The sequence below is a fragment of the Myripristis murdjan genome, chromosome 12 (assembly GCF_902150065.1).
Source record: "Myripristis murdjan chromosome 12, fMyrMur1.1, whole genome shotgun sequence".
Classification (NCBI taxonomy): domain Eukaryota; kingdom Metazoa; phylum Chordata; class Actinopteri; order Holocentriformes; family Holocentridae; genus Myripristis; species Myripristis murdjan.
Genome location: NC_043991.1, coordinates 18,478,510 through 18,499,181, shown reverse-complemented (window position 1 = coordinate 18,499,181; position 20,672 = coordinate 18,478,510). Strand labels below are relative to the sequence as shown.

General features: G+C 39.7%; 3 protein-coding genes across 4 annotated transcripts in view; 2 read left to right on the top strand and 1 right to left on the bottom strand.

Moving 5' to 3' along the window:
- Nucleotides 1–1,073: 1,073 nt before the first annotated feature.
- Nucleotides 1,074–12,078, top strand: hpse (heparanase). Its single transcript, XM_030064746.1, has 12 exons — nt 1,074–1,558; nt 3,245–3,393; nt 3,592–3,723; nt 3,888–4,061; nt 5,216–5,387; nt 5,827–5,874; nt 6,729–6,822; nt 6,924–7,030; nt 8,877–8,991; nt 9,586–9,710; nt 9,802–9,954; nt 11,573–12,078. The coding sequence occupies exons 1-12, from the start codon at nt 1,341–1,343 to the stop codon at nt 11,730–11,732; spliced, it is 1,647 nt and encodes a 548-aa protein (XP_029920606.1). The 5' UTR covers nt 1,074–1,340; the 3' UTR covers nt 11,733–12,078.
- A 46-nt stretch (nt 12,079–12,124) lies between these two features.
- On the bottom strand, nt 12,125–14,941 carry LOC115369276 (myosin light chain 5-like). The gene is made up of 7 exons (XM_030065848.1): nt 14,909–14,941; nt 13,147–13,254; nt 12,986–13,061; nt 12,776–12,880; nt 12,598–12,676; nt 12,433–12,481; nt 12,125–12,328 (listed from the first exon to the last, which is right to left on the bottom strand). Exons 1-7 carry the CDS (start codon nt 14,939–14,941, stop codon nt 12,227–12,229), a joined length of 552 nt encoding a protein of 183 aa, XP_029921708.1. The 3' UTR covers nt 12,125–12,226.
- A 2,050-nt stretch (nt 14,942–16,991) lies between these two features.
- The window catches only part of ppp3ccb (protein phosphatase 3, catalytic subunit, gamma isozyme, b), a 28,010-nt gene continuing 24,329 nt past the window's right edge, over nt 16,992–20,672 (top strand). Inside the window, exon 1 of one of the 2 annotated variants that reach the window (XM_030065016.1) lies at nt 16,992–17,565. In XM_030065016.1, coding sequence (XP_029920876.1) covers nt 17,514–17,565 — 52 coding nt within the window. In that variant the 5' untranslated portion in view covers nt 16,992–17,513. The remainder of the gene's footprint in view (nt 17,566–20,672) is intronic. The other variant, XM_030065015.1, reaches the window with a different exon arrangement.

The following is a 20,672-nucleotide window of genomic DNA, read 5'->3' as shown; positions in this document are numbered from 1 at the left end:
TTTGAAGGCCTACTTAGTCACTGCTGTTATATACAGACTCATTGGTGGGTATGTAAAAGAAATATGTAGACCTATATGGAGTATTTATAATTCTGCAAGAGGGTGGTATAGATATTTAGACTACATCTAAATGTGCTTTTGGCCACATCATTTAGTTCAGTACAAGTTGCAGTTTCCTTATGACAAATGTGGCATTCACCACCAATACATTTCACATAGCCAGCACTTCAGAAAGCATTTTCATTTTCACTTTGAGACCACTGTAGACCAACCAAAACCTGTGATCCAAACAACAGGATATCTCTTAAAGAAAGGCTGAATTTGCAAATATTTGAGAAAGAATAGCTTGGCTCTAACAGCAGGAGTGGAGTAACATTAGGCCATATGTACCAGACAAACAACTGATTTAGGTTGGAAAACCTGTTTAAAAAAAAATTGATCTATTTGTTGACATTTATGTTTGGATATAGACAAAGTATTCTGTCAACGAAATGTGACTTCTTCAGTTTTGCAGTTAGTAGAATGAAATGCAGTACAACAAAAGTGGCTTTTGTCCAGTTCCTGCACAGAGAGGCCTAAAACACAACAAAACAAGAAAACAGTGGAAGTACAAAAATCACAATTATTGCTACTTGTCACATCTTAGCCTATAAGCAAGTGTCTACTTGATGTCATAATATTTATTTTTATTTTATTTATTTTATAGTGCACAACAGTGATCACCAGAAATTGTAAGTCATATCTAAATGAGTTAACAGAAGCACTTCCCTCTAAGATGTGTGCAGTAATTTTTCAAATTCAAATGCTTGTGAATAGCATCTGAATGCAGCCTCAGACATTCACAAGCATTTAAACATAAAAGCAAAAAAATCATATGGGATGTGGCAGCGTTAACTATTTATGTGTGGGTGGAATAAAGTGGGGACAGGGGGGCTCCTGAGGTGAGGGGGCCTTGCCTCTTCCCCCCGCCCGTCCCCCCTGTCCGCTACGTTCCTGCACAGATAAGAGGGAAATGAATCACTTTCATCGTCACAGTGGCGTGAGGCGGGGTCGTCGGTGGAGATGATCATAATTTACCTATCCTTACCATATTAAATGCCTAGGTCTGTGGAAGGTGTCTAATTCTGAAGGTACATGTTTTTTGACCCGGCGACAGCACGCGACAGTGTGGAGCCAATAGAAACGCGTCCTGCTGAATCAAAGGGCTCGGGCACCTGTAAACAATAGGAAGCTGTTCAGGAAGTCAACAACCGCTCACTGACGGTCCGTCGCCCGGCCGGTGTGGAAATCCCAGACATGAGTCCACCTCAGTCCCGGCTGCGTCCCTCTCCTGTGTAACCATGAAGCCGGACGTGCTAACATTAGTGTTCTTCTTGTTGCGGGCTCCGGGGCTTCTTGTTGGAGCAGAGAGAGACTTTAGCGGCAATTACACCGACTTTACAGATGTGAGTTTGACGGTGGATTTCTCCGCGGTGCTCACCGTCGTGGACCAGCGCTTTCTGTCTGTGGCCATAGATGCCAGTCTGGCCGTGGAGGAAAAATTTATGTACCTTTTGGGGTAGGTATAACTGGCTGCCACACAACTTTACTGCTCAAATATTACAGGAAATATCATAAATTAGCAAACGCTCACTTTATTTCACTTCACATGCGCTGAAAACAGTAGGAAGCTGTTTAATTGGTTGACAATAGAGAGTCACTTCTCTAAATCTCGAGATACTGGGAAAGTACCCTGAACATTTTATATAATTTATTTAATCTAATCGAGCCTTTATTTGCACACAGTAGCCTAGCCCAGTCAGAGTTCGGACATAGGACAAGGAAAGCGGATACAGGAATACAAATGGGAAGAAAAAAAAAAAAAACAAAAAAACATTTCAACAGGGTGTGTCAGAAGAAAGGGTGACTTCACAAGAAACGCAAAAAATAAATAAATAAATAAATAAAAATAAATAAATAAAATGTATACACTGGCATATATAACAGCAAAACAAGAAAAACAGACAAAGGCTTACCATCATTTGCAAGTTTCAGTTTTTTTCAGTTTCCTTATGACAAACTTACATTAGATCATTCTCAGTTCTTTCATATCCACTAAATGCATGATTGATTATCTACACTGCAACATTGCTACTGGGATAATCGGGATAAATTATGAGATAGAGAGACATTACTTTTGGAGGCTCCCCCATGATGTTATGATTTTTTTTTTTTTTTTTTTAATTATTTTATTTATTTATTTATTTATCTTAGATGTGGCGTCCTAACAAATTTACAATATGCCCTGTCTTTGCTTTCCATGATGCTGAAAACCCCCCACACAATCAAGTTTGGACCCACTTTAAGTTAATTACTTTATGGTGTCATACCCTGCCACACTCATTTGATGCCTTTGTTCTCGTTTGGTCTAGATGTCTCAGTGTGGCCACAGTGTTGCAGATCAGACCTATTCTGTGAACTTTAAGGAGAAAGTCTATTCCAAAGACTTCACGTGTATCGGTATTTTTAAATATGAACCTGTGATGTGATCAAGAGACTGGTTGTTAATGTTGTGGAACATGAAAACTGGTTTCAGAAACAGGCGATGACAGCAGATCCCAGTGGGCAGTTGCTCTCCATTAACAAATGCAATAACAATAGATAGTCTTCCTGGAGCCCATAAAATAAATTAAAAAAAAAAAAATTATGCATGTGTGCTTTCACATGAGGTAATGCTTCATGAGACAGCATTGTCTAATGCAACAAACATGAAAAGATAATAATAAAACATTACCATGAACAAAGAAGTGCTCATTGGCAGATAAGGCGTGAAGGAAAATAGAAATTATGAGTAAGAATTGCAAAAAAGCAATGAGTAAACATGATAAAGGCCAATAGTAAGCATAATAGAACATCAGTGTAAAGGAATGTCAATTCTAGCATCAGTGCGCCAACACCACTGTCATGCTTAACACATAAAATTGTACAATGATGCTTAAATGATGATTTGCTCTTTAGCTGCCTAATATGAACCAGGAACATCAAACCATTCCAGCTGCTATGTCTCAAAGTGTCCACAAGGTCTCCCATTAGTTTTCAATAGCGCTGCTCTGGGATTTGTCTTTAGTTTTGTCTCTCTTCCTTGTTGCTTTGTTTTAAAAAAATCCCTCTGATTAAATTTAGTCACTCAAAGTTACAGGAATGCTGCATTTTTTAGAGAACATTTTTCCCATCAGTATTAGACCGGTGTATTTGTCTTCACTAGGTCTCCAAAGCTGAGGACACTGGCACAAGCACTAACGCCGGCATTTTTGAGATTTGGGGGTACCAGGCAAGATTTTATGATCTTCACCCCTCAGAAGCCATTTGTTCAGCCACATGAGTATCATCAACGGTACTCTGATTTCTCCACAGGTGAGGTCACATGTGTTATTGATACTGCCAGGCTATAATCATTCCAATAATGATAAGGATCACTGTAATTTCCCCTTGTTGAAGGTTAATTAGCACCTATTCTGATTCATTAAATGACTACACCTCATTAAAGCCTGCTTTGGTCCCACTAAAAGCTATTAGGCAAGTTAATTATGTTGATGCTTGATGTCCTTTCAGTGTCAGAAGACTGTGAGAAACTAGAGTTGCCTTTATTACTGGAGGAGAGGCTGAAGGCAGAATGGACTCAGCAGGAAATATTTCTGGAAAGTGAGGATCTGCAGAGGAAGTACAGAAGGGTGAAGTTCACAGGTACAATCATTAAGCCTTTGTGCAATATCATCCTGCTGTCTTTACTTGCACCGGGGAGATGTAGCAACCCAGCATGACGTTTTAAAACATGACAGGATGTGCAGTCATGTCCACAGTAATCACTCTCTGACAGGTATGATGAGTGTGCAATCTTCCTTTGGCAGAGTATACTGTGGATCTGCTTCACTCCTTCGCCAACTGCTCTGGGTTGGATCTGATCTTCGGTCTAAATGCTCTGCTCAGGACGGCTGACAACGCCTGGGACAGCAGAAATGCCAGGACCCTGATGCAGTACTGTGAGGCCAAACAGTACAAAATGTCCTGGGAACTGGGAAATGGTACCCACACAAAACTCTTAACTCACTGTAACTTGCTTTTGAACGAATATGCATGCACCAGTTAAAAGCAATTGACTCATAACTTGAAGATTAACCTATCAGGATTGTTTCTTGGACAGAGATTTAATTAAAATGTAGCTTTCCAAGACACATCTTAATTTCATGTTAGTTACTTATGGACTCAGGAGTCTTTGGTTCAACTGTGGTGGTAATCCACCAGATCCATCTTTTTCTTGGTTTCTGTGACACCTTTGCCATATTTGGGGTGTATTTTTTTTTGCTATTTTGTTGGTTCCTGATGATTATCTTGTAATTTTGGTGCTAATTTCCTAATTTTTGGGGTCATTTTTTGTGAATTTGTGCATCGCTTTTCCCCATGTTTTTGAAAGAAATCAAGCACATTTGCTCAAAGGGTTCATTTAAAAACCAGATGAGACATGGACTGGATCTGGAAAAGGCCAGAAATGTGTGAAATTGGAGGAGGATTGTGCTTGCTCTGACAAACAGCAATAATCTGAAGTTAAAGCCGGTGCCTTGAAGGTTTAATTTAAACCTTCATTTACTGCAGGACATACACTAACCTTTGACCAGGAACCCACATCATGCAAATCTAGATTAAGATAAATCAAGAACTATTTCAAGAAAGTGAATTTTAATTATTTCAAATTAAATGAACTTTAATGCCAGCAACCAATTCCGAAGAGTGATTTCAGTTTTTCTTATTTTGTTTTTAAGTGGTGGATATCTCATTTTGGAACAAACCTCTTAAAATATTTCCTCACCCTACATATGTACTGATTCATATTAAGACATAGCAACATAATCTTCATTTTTTTCAGTATTTAGGTTGAGTTGTATTATATGGGTTTATTTATGGTTTACTGTAGTTAATGTTTACTTCTCTGAGACTTTAGTTTCACTTCCTTGTTTTTTAGTGGTTTTCAGGCATTCAGTGTGTCCTTTAGCTCTGGAGCCCGGAAGTCATTCTTACGTCTGTGTGAAACTATTTGTCTTGTGAACAATAGTTCCCTTTCTGCTGCTGTAGAAAAGGTCTGAGGGAAGTCAAACATCAGAAAAGTAGATCATGAGGTCAATAAATGTGAGGTTAACTGTGTGTTTTTTTTTTTTTTTGTTTTGTTTTTTTTTTAAATCAGAACCAAACAGCTATGAGAAAAAGGCAGGCATCCGAGTGGATGGGTACCAGCTTGGCCTGGATTTTGTCCATCTTCGAGAGATGATGAAAGAATCCAAATTTTACCAAAGCGCTGCACTCTATGGGCCGGATGTCAGCCAGCCACGGGACCACAGACGGGACCTGCTGGAGGGGTCAGAGATGTGTCTTTCACTTCCAAAAAAAAAATAGGAACCTGATCCTAATACTTCAGTTTTCTTTCCATCACCTTATTTTCTGATACACAAGTTATTAAATCCATAGAAACTCTACTGTCATAGTATCATACAACATCAAACATACAACTTGGAAACGATTTTCAAGTGTCCGCTGAGTAGAACATTTGAAAGTGGTGCATTTGAGCCAAGAGAAGTGGCGTGTCTGTAATTGAATTATTACATGTGACCTGCATACCTCAGTTAATGTTATCAAGAGTCACTTGCTTGGCCGGTATGCCTGGTTTATTTCATCAACTGGCTAATTCTACCCGTGCAGCAGCAATTCCACATAATTGTCCTTTTTTAGACTGGATGATAAAAACCTGCCCTCAACCAAGCACAGCATATTCTAAAGAGTCACATATCCTTCCTGCAGGTTTTTGGAAAGTGGATCTGAAGCAATTGACGCATGTACCTGGCACCAGTAAGTTGACTTGACTTTGACCACAGGCAAGAGTGTTACACAGACTGGCTCTTGTGGGTAACTGGCTGATGCATGTAAAACAAATATTAGCTCAGGAAAGGTACAGTAAGGTCTCCTCAATGGAACTTTTCAAATGATAAAAAAAGCAACCTTAATAGGTTGTACTGTAGCCTGGATCATTGCATTAAAGGACCACACTAGTGGTTTTGCATGTTTAGCTTGATATCTACAAAATGCATGTACTTCATGTTTCTTCTAATCTTTTTCCAAAGCATCGTATTTTACAACTTCCATATCATGTCATTCCTAACTTTTTATCCAGCCATTGGTTTTAATTCATTCCACTACAATATAAAAATGAACTTCAAACTTTCTTCACACTATTATTTCATCAATGTAATAAAGTCATCCACATTAGTTTTCCTAAAAGCAGCAGCACTGTTGTGTTTTGATGACTTGAAATTGGGTGGAGTTAAACAGCCCCTCCGCCAGAGAAAATAGTCCCTGGGGAAACGTTTGCTTTACACAGCCAGTTATCTGTTCTGTGGTTCTGAATGTTGACAACTTCATTAACAGCAAAGCAGAACATTATAGGGTGGGTGTTTCAACCAAAAATTTAAATTTCAAAATAGAGGGATTTTGATTACATGTTGTGAAATCTTTAGTGCCCCTGCATGATTTGCAGAATGGTTAGTTGCCATGTAAAATGTGGGTAAAGAGTGGTAAATAGGTTAGACATTCAAAATCACTGGTATCGTTCTTTAAGTTCAAATAAGTTATGGTTTTGTTCATTTTGTACCTAAGATACTTATGTTATTTGAATATTTGCTTGTTTCTCTGTCACATTTTTGTAGTTACTATGTCAATGGGAGAGACACGTCCTTAGAGGATTTTCTTGATCCTGAGGTTCTGGACACTCTGGCACTGAAGACCAATGAAGTCCTGGAGGTAACAGGTTATAGTGTCAGTGTGAGTAAAACAGCATCTTATTGCTTGATGTATGACATTGTAGTACTGAAGTAGGTTTTTGTTTTCCCTCCTGTTTTTAGACAGTTCAGATGGTGTCTCCTGGAAAGAAGGTTTGGCTGGGCGAAACCAGCTCTGCCTATGGAGGTGGGGCTGTCGGACTTTCTGACACATTCGTAGCAGGATTCATGTGAGTATTTCATGAACTTCCTTATTGGGTAGGGTTGTGTGTTACTAGCACACTAGATGACTCCTCCATGCTGATTCTCTTGCCGTGCACCTCGAAACACCGCCTTACTGTGAGGTCTAAAAGGCCAAGTGACCATTAGTCCCAGGAAATACAACTAAAGTATCTCTTCAGACCGGGGACTTTGTCAGTCATGTTTAAAAAAAAATTTGATCAATCAGAGGCTTACAATCCTCTGTCAGTCAAAAACCAATTTCACCAATGCCCCGTGTGAACCAGTCATCAGTTACTTTTTAACTGAACAAATCATCATTCTTATATAAGTGTGAGGTTTGACATGAAGAAACAAGCCTGAATTTGCTGCCTCTTTGTCATTCCTGATGAACGCAAGCCTCATTTCCTACCCATAACCTTGGGGGACTTGTTAGGTGATGATGAGCTTGCTGACATGGAAAAGGGCATCATCTTTTGGGGAATATGTAGTTGATTGAATTAACTGCTTCCTGGCAGGGTTAATCTCATAATCTCAAAATTTAAAGCAATGCTACCATTACCTATAGTAAGGCTCACATGTAGCAGTAAAGAAGTTTACTTGAGGCAGTTTTCATAAACATGTCGGAGGCCAAACCGAAGCAGAGCAGTGTAGGAGAACTGGTAATAATTACACAAAACTACCCTATAATTACTGCAACCAGTCGCATGAAACTACATAAAAGTTTTATGGTATTTACAGAAACAAAGTTAAAGGGTTAAAACTGCTTTGCACATTTGTCAGACTTGTGTATGAGACACAAGGAAGCAAAAAAGTAATGTAACTATTCTTTATTTTTATTCTGTTCAGCCTTTATTTACCCAGGGTAGGTTAGTTGACCGGCCCACATACACAGTTACAATCACTGGCATAGCCTCAAAAGCATGAACATTAAAGATCTGTTGCTGAAATGCATGGTGCCAGTGGAAAATCCATCTCAGCTAAAACTTCAGACAAAATAAAATTATTATGAGCTATATTTGGCACTGAGCGTGAGTGTAGTTGTTAAAGTGTATCTAACTGTTTTGTTTGTTTGGGTACTGTATATATTCAGATGGTTGGGCATGCTTATTGTGTATCACTATTTATTTATATGATCATATATGGATCATATATGGATACATATACATTTTTTTTTACATTTAATGTGAATTCTTTGTACACTTGTGCCTCTGTTTCCTTTCTTTCCTTTAGTAATGGCATTATCCTAAAAATAATAAATAGATATCTTTAAAAAAGATATCATGAACAGTAGACATGTATTTAGACGTTAACATGTAAAACAATTTATCAATTCATCATCATCAGTCTTTTACCATACCAAAGGCTACTCCATTTGATTTGTGCGAGTAGATAAGGACTGTATAGCCCTCCATAATTTACTCGAATTATCTAAGTTTTCTGTGTCTAGAGGTGCATAAAACTCAGATTTGGCTCTCTTTAGAAGTGTGTTTGTTTCTTGGCAGAGTAAAGCCAGACAGCATCTGGACCCAACAGCCTTTCCTTAGCCCATGCTGTATTAGATTTCTGGAAGAAACATGAAGCTTCAGCTTTGACTTATAGGCTATATGCTGCCCTTTTAATGCAGTTTTTTGATAAGCGCATGGAGAAGACTAACAAGCAAATCTTTCCATGCCAATTGAGCATCATCAAAAAACAGCATCTCTCTACCAGTCAAGTAGAAAAGTAAAAAAAAACATATCTTCATATTTTGCCTTTCAACAAAACAGAGATTTGCAGTTTAAACTGATATACACTAAAGATGTATTCCAACATTTTGTAACATGTTTCAGTGTTTTGATTATCTCGTGAATACAGGTGGCTGGATAAATTAGGATTGGGTGCCAAACTGGGTTTGAACGTTGTCATCAGGCAGGTTTTGATTGGCTCTGGGACTTACCACCTGGTCGATGACAACCTGGATCCTCTCCCTGTAAGCTCTTCTTTACAAAACCAGCTGGCTTTGTCCCAGTACTTGCAGTCTTGAGTGCACATTCAGGCCACTGCCGAGTTTGGAAGACTTTCCCATTTCTGAAAATGCCTAAGAGCAGGTGCACTTGATCCACCCTTAATGAACCCTTACCCTTAAATTGCTTAGAGACAATATTAAGGGGTAAGTGTGAAGGGCTAATGTTTGAATCACTAAGTGGGCTTTTAATTCACATATTTATTTAGAAAATGTGTCCTCTTTGTGCCATTCTTGTGTCATACAACACCCGTAATTGTAGTAGCTCCTGTTGCAACTGGAAACCAAGTGTGTCCTGATGTGTGTTGACAAAACTTCTGAACACTTTCAGTCTTCACAGCTACTTAATCGCTTTGGCAGCTTCCCATAAATACATCACTCAAGTAGTTTGACTAAAACAAAGACCACAAGTGTAGGTACTGGGACAAAGATGCTCTCTGCTCCACTGCTAGACACCAGCTCTATCTCCAAATCTTAGAATATCATGTTTTGTTACTTCATTTTTCCCATTTTTGACACATATGATGTCAAAACTAAATATGCAATGCATTTCTTTGGTAGGACTATTGGTTATCGGTTCTGTACAAGAGACTTGTTGGACTCGAGGTTTTGAAAGTTAAGGGATTCTCCAGTTCGGCCCAGGGAAAGAGAGTGAGGGTGTATCTCCACTGCACTGAGAAGAAGAGGTATTCCTGTGTAAAAAAATTTAATTTGTAACACAAGTGTTAGCTGCCCATGACATCGTTAGTAACCTCTGTCATCACTGTGTATCTCCAGCACATATTACAGGAATGGAGCAGTCACACTGATAGCCATGAACCTGAGTAAGAGTCCAGCCAGAGTCTCTCTGCCTGCCCACATTTCCAGTGGCACAGTGGTGGCGTTTGTCCTTCAGTCTGACCAGCCGGGGGAGCAGGGGCTGTACTCCAGGTACCTGTCACTCTGCAGCCCTTTTCCAGCCTAGAGGGACATGGCATGTCCTGAGGCCTGGTTCATGGGGTGTAGAATTATTTACACTTAAAGCAGTACGGTTCCAGATAGTGTTCCTGGAAACCCAATTTAAGCCCTGCCTGGGGGGTTGCACTCCTTACAGTGATACTTCACCCATAATGCATAATTTTAGCATCAAGTACTCACCATGTGCCGCTTTCAGTCCCTGATGAAAACAGTTTTAATCTCAAGCCTTCATGTAAATTTGTATTCTAAAACACAGCCATCTCTGATACATTGTATCCAACTAGATCCATAATTTTAGAATTTCACAGCAGCAAAACAATATCAAAAGTTCCATTTAAAAAAAAAACCTGACACTTGTCTTGCTGTATAATCCAAGTCTCCGGCATCCAGTCGTACCCTCAGGACTTCACAAGCATGCATGTTTTTGCTCAAATCTTGCAGCAAAGACCACTTCGGCAAAACCCTCTCATGCACAGTGATCACACATGCTGGTGAAGTACTGAGCATATGTACGGATACAAGAGACTTGGAATATACAGCAGGGTGTCCTGGAACTCCCCCTCTTTTATTTACAAAAATAATGCCTCCAGCATCAAAATGGAAGAACTCGCTCTACTAGGGCTGGACAGTATATTGATATTATATTGATGTTATAAGACTAGATATCATCTATGATTTGGGATGTTGTAATATCATATGACATAAGTGTTGTCTTTTCCTGGTTTTATTACAGTACAGGGATGCAGTTTTCTGACCTCATTAGACTGTCGTTGCTATAATATTTGTCTCTACCGGCCTGGTCATCATATACACATTACTTAGAATGAGTGTAATTATCTTATAAGAATACCAACAGACCTTTTTCACAGCAGCCACATTGATATGAAATAGCAGGTAAACACAGGTGTTCTTAATAGCATTAATTAATTAGGAGTCTGTTCCATTTAAATGTGATCATGCTGTGTTCACATACTCATCAGATTCATGGGACGATTTGGAGGCTCACACTGAGTGGTTTGTGAGAAAAATAGTATTGCATTCATGTGCTTTATATCTTGGACTCAGGGAAGTTGTTGTCATTAGCTTATTAAGCTAATTAGCTCAATAAGCTAATGACAAGAAGATTAGCTTTAACCAACAAGGCCAGCTTTTGCCAATAAAGCTAGCTTTAGCCAACAAGCTTAGGGTTTTCAGTGAAAACAAGAAACTTTCTGTGTCATCCACAGAAAACTGACATTGTCACGACGTGAGGTTGTCAGCATTTTCAAATGCCACAACTCGGCCAATTTGTGTAATGTAGAATCCCTGTTTACCCGGCTTGACTGTACAACTTGGTAAGGTGTTTCCTGTGGGGAAACTGAAGGATATGATAAATCCAGCACCGCATGAACGGGGCGTTAGAACTGAATGGAGTGGAGCCTTTGTTGATTAGTAACACCTGCTGTTTTATGTCAAAATGATTGTGACAGTATTGTAGGGATGGACACCGACTCTATCCCATCTTTGAACCACTTTTTTGTCACTTAATGCGAGGTCATTGTTGTATATGCTGTAATAGCTGTGAGAGTTGACAGTGCGTTGTGATATGCAGGTCTGTGAAACTCAACGGCGAAGTCTTGAAGATGGTGGATGACAAAACTCTACCTGAGCTTAAAGGAACCAATCTGCCGCCAGGAGAACATCTAAAACTCCCGGGATACTCTTTTGCCTTCTACGTCCTTCCCGAGGCGCGGGCGGCAGCCTGCCGGTGACCGCAGCGGGACAGGAGTGATGGGACATGAGCATTTCCCTGCACACACTGTCGACACTGCCATCAGGGAAACCTGATACTACTGCTACCAAAGAGCACTGCACTGAGGGCTACTCATCGCTGGACTATAGACGACTGTCTAAGAGGCCAAATACACTTGATTCTATGTTTTTCTTCAATTTATTCCTTTTTATAATCTATTTCAATACTGATGACTTTGTTCTTTATGGAATATATTGTATATTGTGGAATTTCTGTATTTTTTAAACTAATGTTAAGCCCTTTGGAAAACACACTTTTTATGGGTGAAACATCTTTACAGAACAAATGAATGAATGCCGAGTCAAGTTTTGTCTTCTTTTATTTCAAGCCAGTGAAAGACAGCATTGAGGTTTAATCTACAACCAGGACAGAGAGGTGTTGGCACCCGCTGTGCAGCAAACCCACTGCAACAGCTTCATTTACACATCCACGATGATGTTCATGATGGATCCTTTATTCTTCCTGTTCCTCCCCATGTGTGATAATGTAACACAGAGATTTGTAATCCAAGTTCCCTGCAGCATCAATATTGGATGATTGGAACATCTGTTTAACCTGAAATTCAGAGAAATTAATGTACTCAAGGAATTATTTTACCGCATACAGAAATTTTCAGCATGAATATAAAACACACTGTTCAGTATTGTTGAATTTTTTACCTCCTCAGATGAAAACCTGTCTGCTTGTGTCATCAGTAATTTCTGTAATCTGTGAACATAGCACATATGATTTTATCTGCTCATATGGCTAGACTTCTTTTTTTTTACAGTACACATTATGACAGAGCTGATCTAATTCAAACAGATATGTAACAGGCAGCTTACTCGTCTTTGTGTATGTAACCTCTGGCATCAGGATCAAACATTTTGAAAGCATTTACGATGGTATCTTCAGGATCTGTGCCTGCATACATAAAGCAAAGACAGGACATTTTGTTTGGTTGCTCATTTTAGGTTAGGCCTGTGTTCTAGTGTCCATTAGGAGTCAGAAATGATAACTGACCATGCAGCTTTTCTCCAAACAGGTTGAGGAACATGGTGAAGTTAATTGGGCCCGTGGCTTCTTTCAGCATGTCTTCAAGTTCATTGTCCTTCACGTTAAGCTTTCCTGAGAATATGTACAAGTAGGTCACATCCTTACAAAGCTGCATTTGTTATAAAATGCATATGGTAATGTGATGTTCTGTGTAAGCCTACAATCATAACCACAAACCCAAAGAGGCATATGTGTCCTTGAGATCCTCTTTATCGATGAATCCGTCCCGGTTTTGGTCAATAAGTGTGAAAGCCTAACAAGAAGAATCGGGCGTAAGTACAGCCTAAAAAGAGCTAAATTAATCTGCGATAAATACAGCATTGGAAATATGATTCTACCTCTTTAAACTCTTGGATCTGGGTTTGTTCAAACATGGAGAAAACATTGGAGGAGGCTCTTTGAGCCCTTTTGGCACCTCCTTCCTTCTTCTTTGTCTTTCTGCTGGCCTAAGTGGAGAGACCAGTTTGATCATGATGATTCTTTTCAACTATCTCAGATTACCCCCCAAATGAATAATAACTTGTAAACTGAACATAGTGGAATGTCAGCCATCATTTTTGTAATTTGAAACAAGTCAACAGAACCAACAGAGGCCATTCAAATAGTCAGAAAGTTGTTTGAACACATACCATTTTGCTGTCTTTCCGTGAGATGCTGCTGCTGCTTCAGTGAGTGTAATGATTTGAGGGGAGAGCACTTAAATACAGCAGCTGTCTGGGACGGGGCGACAGCGTGTGATGATGGTTTGAATGAGGTAGGGTCTGGGGGGACAGGCCCCGATCGATCTGGGACTCCCTGGCCTCGCAAAGTTCTCCATACATGGGCAAGGCGTTTGGCAAAACCGTGGTTCTCAAGAGGCCCAACAACTGCTGTTGATGATCAAAACCTTTTTAAGTGTTACTATTTATTTCATGTCGGGTGCTGGATAAGATCTATTCTGAAGCTTAGTGCTGTTATTTTTGCATATTATTAAAGAAGTTAACTGTCTTATTTTTTAAAATTCAGTCATTAAGCTTGTAAGACACAAATCATTTGGTTAACTTGGTTTAGGAATAATGTAATAGAGTAGTGAATATGGTGGCAGGAGTGATCATCAATAGAAGTCATTAGTTTCTACAGCACTCCTTGACCCGGTGTTACTCTTTGAGCATTTTTATTCACAACCAGGAAAGTCATTGAAATACACACCAACTTGCATAGGAGTATTTTTATTAACATATTTTTATTTGTATGAATCAATTTGTATTTTGATATATAAAACATACCTGAACCGTTTTGTTAAGACAGCACAAAAAGGCATGTGACATTTTTGCATTCTGTAATAGACACTCAAGATCTCTCAAGACAAAAGTTGGCATCACCACAGAACATTTTATTGAAGTACCTGTTAAAAATAATGTCCACGCCATGGGCTGTTAGGGGTGGCTTCAGATGCAGTGACCTTTATCATTTTATCATGAGCCAAATGAGTCATCCACAGCTCTGTCGCCAGTGCTAACCAGTTAAAGTTGTGGTATAGGTACCACTTTATACCTTACAAAGGATTTATCAGTGTGGTTTGTAATTTGGTTGTAAACACATTATAAATCATCAATAAGCAGTTATAAACAAGTTATAACAGTTTTCATACATCAGTGCAGATATCAAGGATGGCAGACTGATAAAGGGACAAGACAAAGTAAGTATCTAACAAGATCTGAGATTTAACAGATGCAGTGAGGCAGTAACTTGCCAAATAGTGAGCCTGCATCAATGTATGAAAACTGTGCCATAACTTTTTTTTTTTAATGATTTATAATGTGTTTACAACATCATTAATAACCTAATTAGTCTATTTAGATAGTCCTATTGTAAAGAGGTACCCTTTATACTATATTTAATTACTTTAATTTTCTCCTCACCTCATATAGCCTAACCAATGCAGCAAGATGTACAAAATAATGTGCAAAAATTCATATAACAGCTCAGTCAGACTGGCTAGTGTACAAAAGGAAGAAGATAAATAGACAAAGTAGACAAACCCAATATGAATCTTGGCTAAAAGTAGCAGACAGTACTTTGAGTTTGCCTCCAGATCTTTCATAATCATGTTAAACTCACCAAGGAAAACCATCTCTTTTCATTTTTGGTCATTTTGCACTGAGATACAAACAGAGGGAGGAAAGTATAAACTTATCATCACTGCTGGATAATGCCTGTGACTGCTGCCACTAAAATAAAACCAGAATGTGTGACACAAAAATGAGCTCAGTCATCTCAGAATGATTTATGATGAATATTTTTTTTTTTTTTTTTTTTTTTTTTTTATCATAGTGTTGCCTTTCATGGCCCAAACAGTCAGCTCCAGTTATGTATTATTTTACAAGCACTTCTTGAATCTACCCAGTTATAACAATTTTTCAGTTTTGATGATGCTCAGCACATTATTAGATTAAACACAAATAGTAGAAAAAGCAATGCAAACGAGCTTAATACACAATATTTTCTGATGCAATAAATTCCTCACCTAATTACCGTATTTCACCAATTAATCGCCCGGGCGTTTAATATGCAAAATCGACTTGGACCCCGGGCGTTTAAAAGAACCAGGCGGCTATTCGCTGCAGGCCTTTATTTATTTTTGCACCAGGTCATTATCGTGATGACAGCTACTGTCCAACATATTTTCAGTTGGTCGATTTAATATTACGGAACACCCTTTTGTTCTGACGTTAGCTAGCGCTCTTATTTTGACAGAAAACGGAAGTGCCGCACTGTTATTGTGCGGCTAACTGTTTACTGCTGCAAAAATAAGGTGAACAGCCTTATTTTGGGTTACCTCAATATAATGCAAATAATCGCCCCGGCGGTTATTCGGGTGGGCGTTTAATACGCAAAATGCGTGCAGACCCCAGGCGTTTATAAGAACCCGGCGGCTATTTGCGGCCGGGCGATTAATTGGTGAAATACGGTAGGCTATCTTTGATCATAAGTTTAACACTAACACGTAAGGCTTACGGAGGGAAAAATAAAACTTGTTTTCATTCCAGTGTTACAGAAATTATATGGAAGTTTATTCTGTCACCTTGTCTCATGCCTTGTTGTAACTGTGTTTTGAAGAGTTGCATAAAATAAAAAAAAATATTATTAAAAGCAGCATTTAAAATTATTAGTATTATTATTATTATGACGATTATAAATAGCCTCGTAATAGTCCTGGGTTTTACATTCTGCCAAGTAAATGGTGCCTTGCATCATGCAGGTACTGTAGCTCAGCGGCCACATGGTGGTACTACAGTCATTCTGTTTGCTCCTCATTCATGTGACGTTGACATGATGAGGGCTTTTACCTTGAGTCTTGGCAACTCGAAGCGGGTTTTCACACAGTTTCATAATCACCCTCTTCTCCAAAAGTTCATGTTTGTTTGATGGAGTCTGGGAGGACTGCAGGCGACACGTGTCGCGCACTTGCACTGAGAGGATGGGACGCGACGGTACATTCAAAAAAATTGATAGTTTAATGTGGCTTTGTCTGTGGGCAAACACAGGCCTACACAGTAACTCTTAATTAGCATTGTTAATTAGCAGTGAGAGCTGCCATTCAATTCGGCATGCAGACCCTCCGCCGAACAGCAACTTATATCACCAGAAATTCAGCTTTTATAAATGCTTAGTTTAACTCGTCGTTTAACGTCCATAAGACCGCAACCCATGAGTCAGATATTAAAGCTGTACATTTAATGAGTTGTAGTTTGGTGTAGCTTGTTGTGTGTGCGCCGAATTAAAGGATGGACATCTATGTAGAGATGGTCACAAGTCATGTCTTACATAGTATGTATTTACTGCCGATACAAAGAAGTTAAAACAATTTTTATTATAATACCGCCTCTAGACTCCTCCTCCTACTACCCAAAACCACTTATAACAACAACAACAACAACAACAACAATAATAACAACAACAATAATAATAATGTTCTTGCTCTTGTTCTTCATCTTCTTCTTCTTCTTTTTCTTCCTCTTCTTCTTATTTTAGGCTAGTATCATGTCATTTGCACCCTTGTACACCCCACCCCCACACACACCTAGGCTGTCAGCAAACAAGTGAATGGCCAACTCATTGTGAATGCATGGCATTAATATTACATGAATACTACACTACCCACAGCTCCACGCGTTGGACACATACAGCCATGTTTTAGGAAATCCGCTTGTGGTGGATTATTGTAATCCGACAGAGGGTCTGGACGGCACATCGGATCACGACAAAAACCAAAGCCCAGCGGCCTGTGACAGATGCACCTCATCCAAGAATAAAGGGATAAAATAAAGATATGATCTGACGCACTCTGCGGGACATCTTGAGGGAGTCATTGACAGTGCCTGGGGATCATTTCCTGGACTAGTCGATTCATCATCTGACAAATTGACAGCAGCCTGGCATCACTGCACCGTAGGGCAGAGAAGGCAGGAAAAGCTTCAGTTTGTTGGTTAAAGAGACCCCCCCTTTCCCTTCCCCCGTCAGGTTTAGCTCTAGTCTAGATCGGCTTCACTGCTCCAGCCTGGTTGCCCTGTCGCAGGAGGGAAGCGCCGCTGCTCCGAGGTGCTAAAACCCAACTAGCTAGCACGGCTAGCTCACTTCAGCTAGCTAGCTAGCTAGTAAGGAATTCATCAAGTTAAGTTTAGAATTTAGCAAATTTTCCGACGCACAATACAGAGGGAGGAGGATGTCGGCAAAAGACCAAAACAAACTCTCTACTGTTGAACGACCCATCAAAGGTATTTGTTTTATGCTTTTATACCTACAGCGTTAAAGATAATGTTTTTTCTTCTGGTTGCAGGAAGTTAACGGTAGCTGGTGTGAGAGCTAGTTTGCTAATGCGAGCAGGGGAGCTTATCTCGCCTCTGGATGAAAAGCCAGCTCTGTTAACAGTTAATTTACTCAGGTTTTTACCAAGCCCGCTGGATCACGGTGCTTACTACTCGCTCTCCCCATCAAGGGAGAGAGGTAGCCAGGTTATGTAAGTTAATCAATCCAGCAGCTAATCAGCTAGCCGTATAGCTTAGCCATCCACAGTGCCAGATGTCAGCGATGTTTGACATCCACATTCAGTTCAGGTTCACTAGTCAAGTTGGTACGACGTCCGCAGGACACCTGGGCTCCATTTTTCAACCAAGACTATTGTTTCATGTAGGAGTTCGTTTTCAAATGGCAGCAGTGAGTGGTGAAACATGTTATGGCTGTCTATAGGCTGAATATGTATGCAGTGCTGCAGTGCTTGTGAACTTGACTGAATGCAGGAGGTGTGATTGTCTTGGGCTCAGGAGATGCATTGTGTTGTCTGATGGGAGGGTTTAGTGGTTATCTAGCTAACTGGTTAGTTAAGTGTGTGTGTGTGTGTGTGTGTGTGTGTGTGTGTGTGTGTGTGTGTGTGTGTGTGTGTGTGTGTTTGTGGGTTGGTGGGTGTGTATGATAGGCTCAGTGGGTTAGGGAGGCTTAGGAGTATAAAGCTGGAGGAGAGCATGAGATCATTAAACCTGCCCTCCTAAGGCTCCCAGCCAGCCATGGAGCCCATCACACACATGCACACAAACGCACAAACATTTGACCATGGCTTTGCTTTTCATTTTAGTTTCCAGTTAACCATAGTTATACCTCATATATTTGCTCACCTGTTCCACTTGTCTCACAAAGAAAGCAAGCCTACTGTGTGCATATGCGTGTGCATGAGGCATCATAGTAATCAGATATTATGAAAGGAGGTAAATTAATAGGGGTGTAAAGATTCACCTTTATCACCATATAGTTTGTGCCTTAAATTTTAAGCCATGGCTTGCTTTTTCATCACACTTTGACTTGGAAAATCTGACCAGTCTTAGAATTCTGTTTCTTTTTAATTTAGACTCACTAAATAGCACCAATTCAACGCAAAATGTTGAATGTAGCTATTGCCAATGTTCTGTAAAGGCTGTGCTGTGTAATGATAGAATGTATTTGTATGCAGCTCATGGAAAGGTCAGTTATTTGGCCTAATATTAATCAAAAGGAGTACTGACAGTTTTACCTTATGAATTTGAAAAAATAAAAAAAATAGAAATCATATTCAATAGCACTGTTATGGGTGGGGTGGAGGGAATCACAGTTCTTCACTCATGTACAGTTTGGTTAATCACGGATTGTAGAATTGCAGTTTTTCCATTTTGGTACAAAATCCCCAAGAAATTGATGATATTGTTGACATACACTCAGTAGGGGTGTAAAAATGGAGCCGTAAAAAAATGACCCATTCAATACGCAATACTGTGTTTGTTCTATCATGGAGATGAAAAATGCGCTGAAAGAGCCATACAACCACACACTTAACTGATGAATTAATGAATGTACTGAAAGTATTTTGTTTGTTTTAAGTAGTCTAGGCAGCACTTTTACCTTTGAATGAATATTTGTTGATATCATGTATTGTTAACATATCTCTGAATGAAAGAAGTGTTATTTTTGCAAATAAATTGAAATACAGATAGCATTAGAAATGGAGATGTTTTTTTCTCCCTAATGTACCAAACAAACAGAACCGAAACCGAAACCGTGACCCCAAAACCGCGATACAAACTGAACTGTGGGTTTGTTGAACCGTTACACTCCCACTAATCAGCCTTTAGTTGTCTTGCCTGATCATCTAAACAGGGAAGAGAGAAGACACACTTAGAGTTTCACACACACTCCTCCAGAACCCCAGAATCACTGACCCATGTTGACTGGCCCCGTACCACCTGAGGGCGTCCTGTTGAACTGTTCCCACGGCCGACCCTGACTATTCAGCTCCCGCCACTGTGGGGAATTGTCTGTGTTTCTGTCTGTGTCAGCCCACTGATCTTTACAGACTGATGGATCACAGATCTGGTCTCGATGCTTTGACCTTTTGGCTTAGTTACCGGTGGTAATCGAATCAGTCCAACCATTCGCATTGCCAGGCATGTGTAATGATTCTGTCCTCATTCATGATTGATGGACCTAGACCTTGTGATGGAGCCCTACTGTGGCACCAGGTTTAGTGTCCTGTCATGGGCCCTGTGATGGAGCTCTGCACAGGGCCCTGTCCTGTGTCTTGTGATAAGACTCTGCCCCTGGGCTCCTGTTTGTCTGGCTAAGGGTGATGTCAGTAATAACAAAGAAAGCAGGCAATAAGAGGTGCCATTGACAAAGCCATCACACTAATAGCGTGGTAACTAGGACTGTAACAGTAACTGCATTACTGCCCTACCGCACCAATATGAAGGTGTGCTCTGGCGTTTGGAATGGTACTGCCAGTGCCACCACAACCTTTTTCTCTGAAACACTCTTGTTTTCACCTTGTTCCAAATATGTGTTACCACAACCATGTATTCTCCGTGTAATTTTAAAACAATCAGCCTTAGATGTTGTTTTGTTCTCCTGTCTTTGTGTGTGCCACACTCTACTGAGGCTTCTTTATTAATTTCACCATTAATGAGTTGATAACTTACCTACATTGGATAGAAGTGGAGCAGTCAATAGGCTGAACCCAAATAGAAGAAAGAGTTTGACAGAAAACACAGGTATCGATTTCATTAAATTTCATTGTGGTGTCTGCAAAAAGTGCACAGTAGCCTACTGCTTAACAGTTGGCTTTTTTGTTTGGTAGGTGATTTTATTTGCAAGAGCATATAGCCTCTGTGTAATGAGTCATAGCCTGGTTTTAGCCTCAGGGGATAGTGTAATTATTATTACTAGTTGTATTTTCGGTCACCTTTTGGCCTCGATTAAGGATGCATCTTTAAAATAGTGTTCCATGTTCACATACACTCACATTAATGAACAAACAAAAAATACATTTTTGTGCTTTACAAACAGATATGATTTGGACATT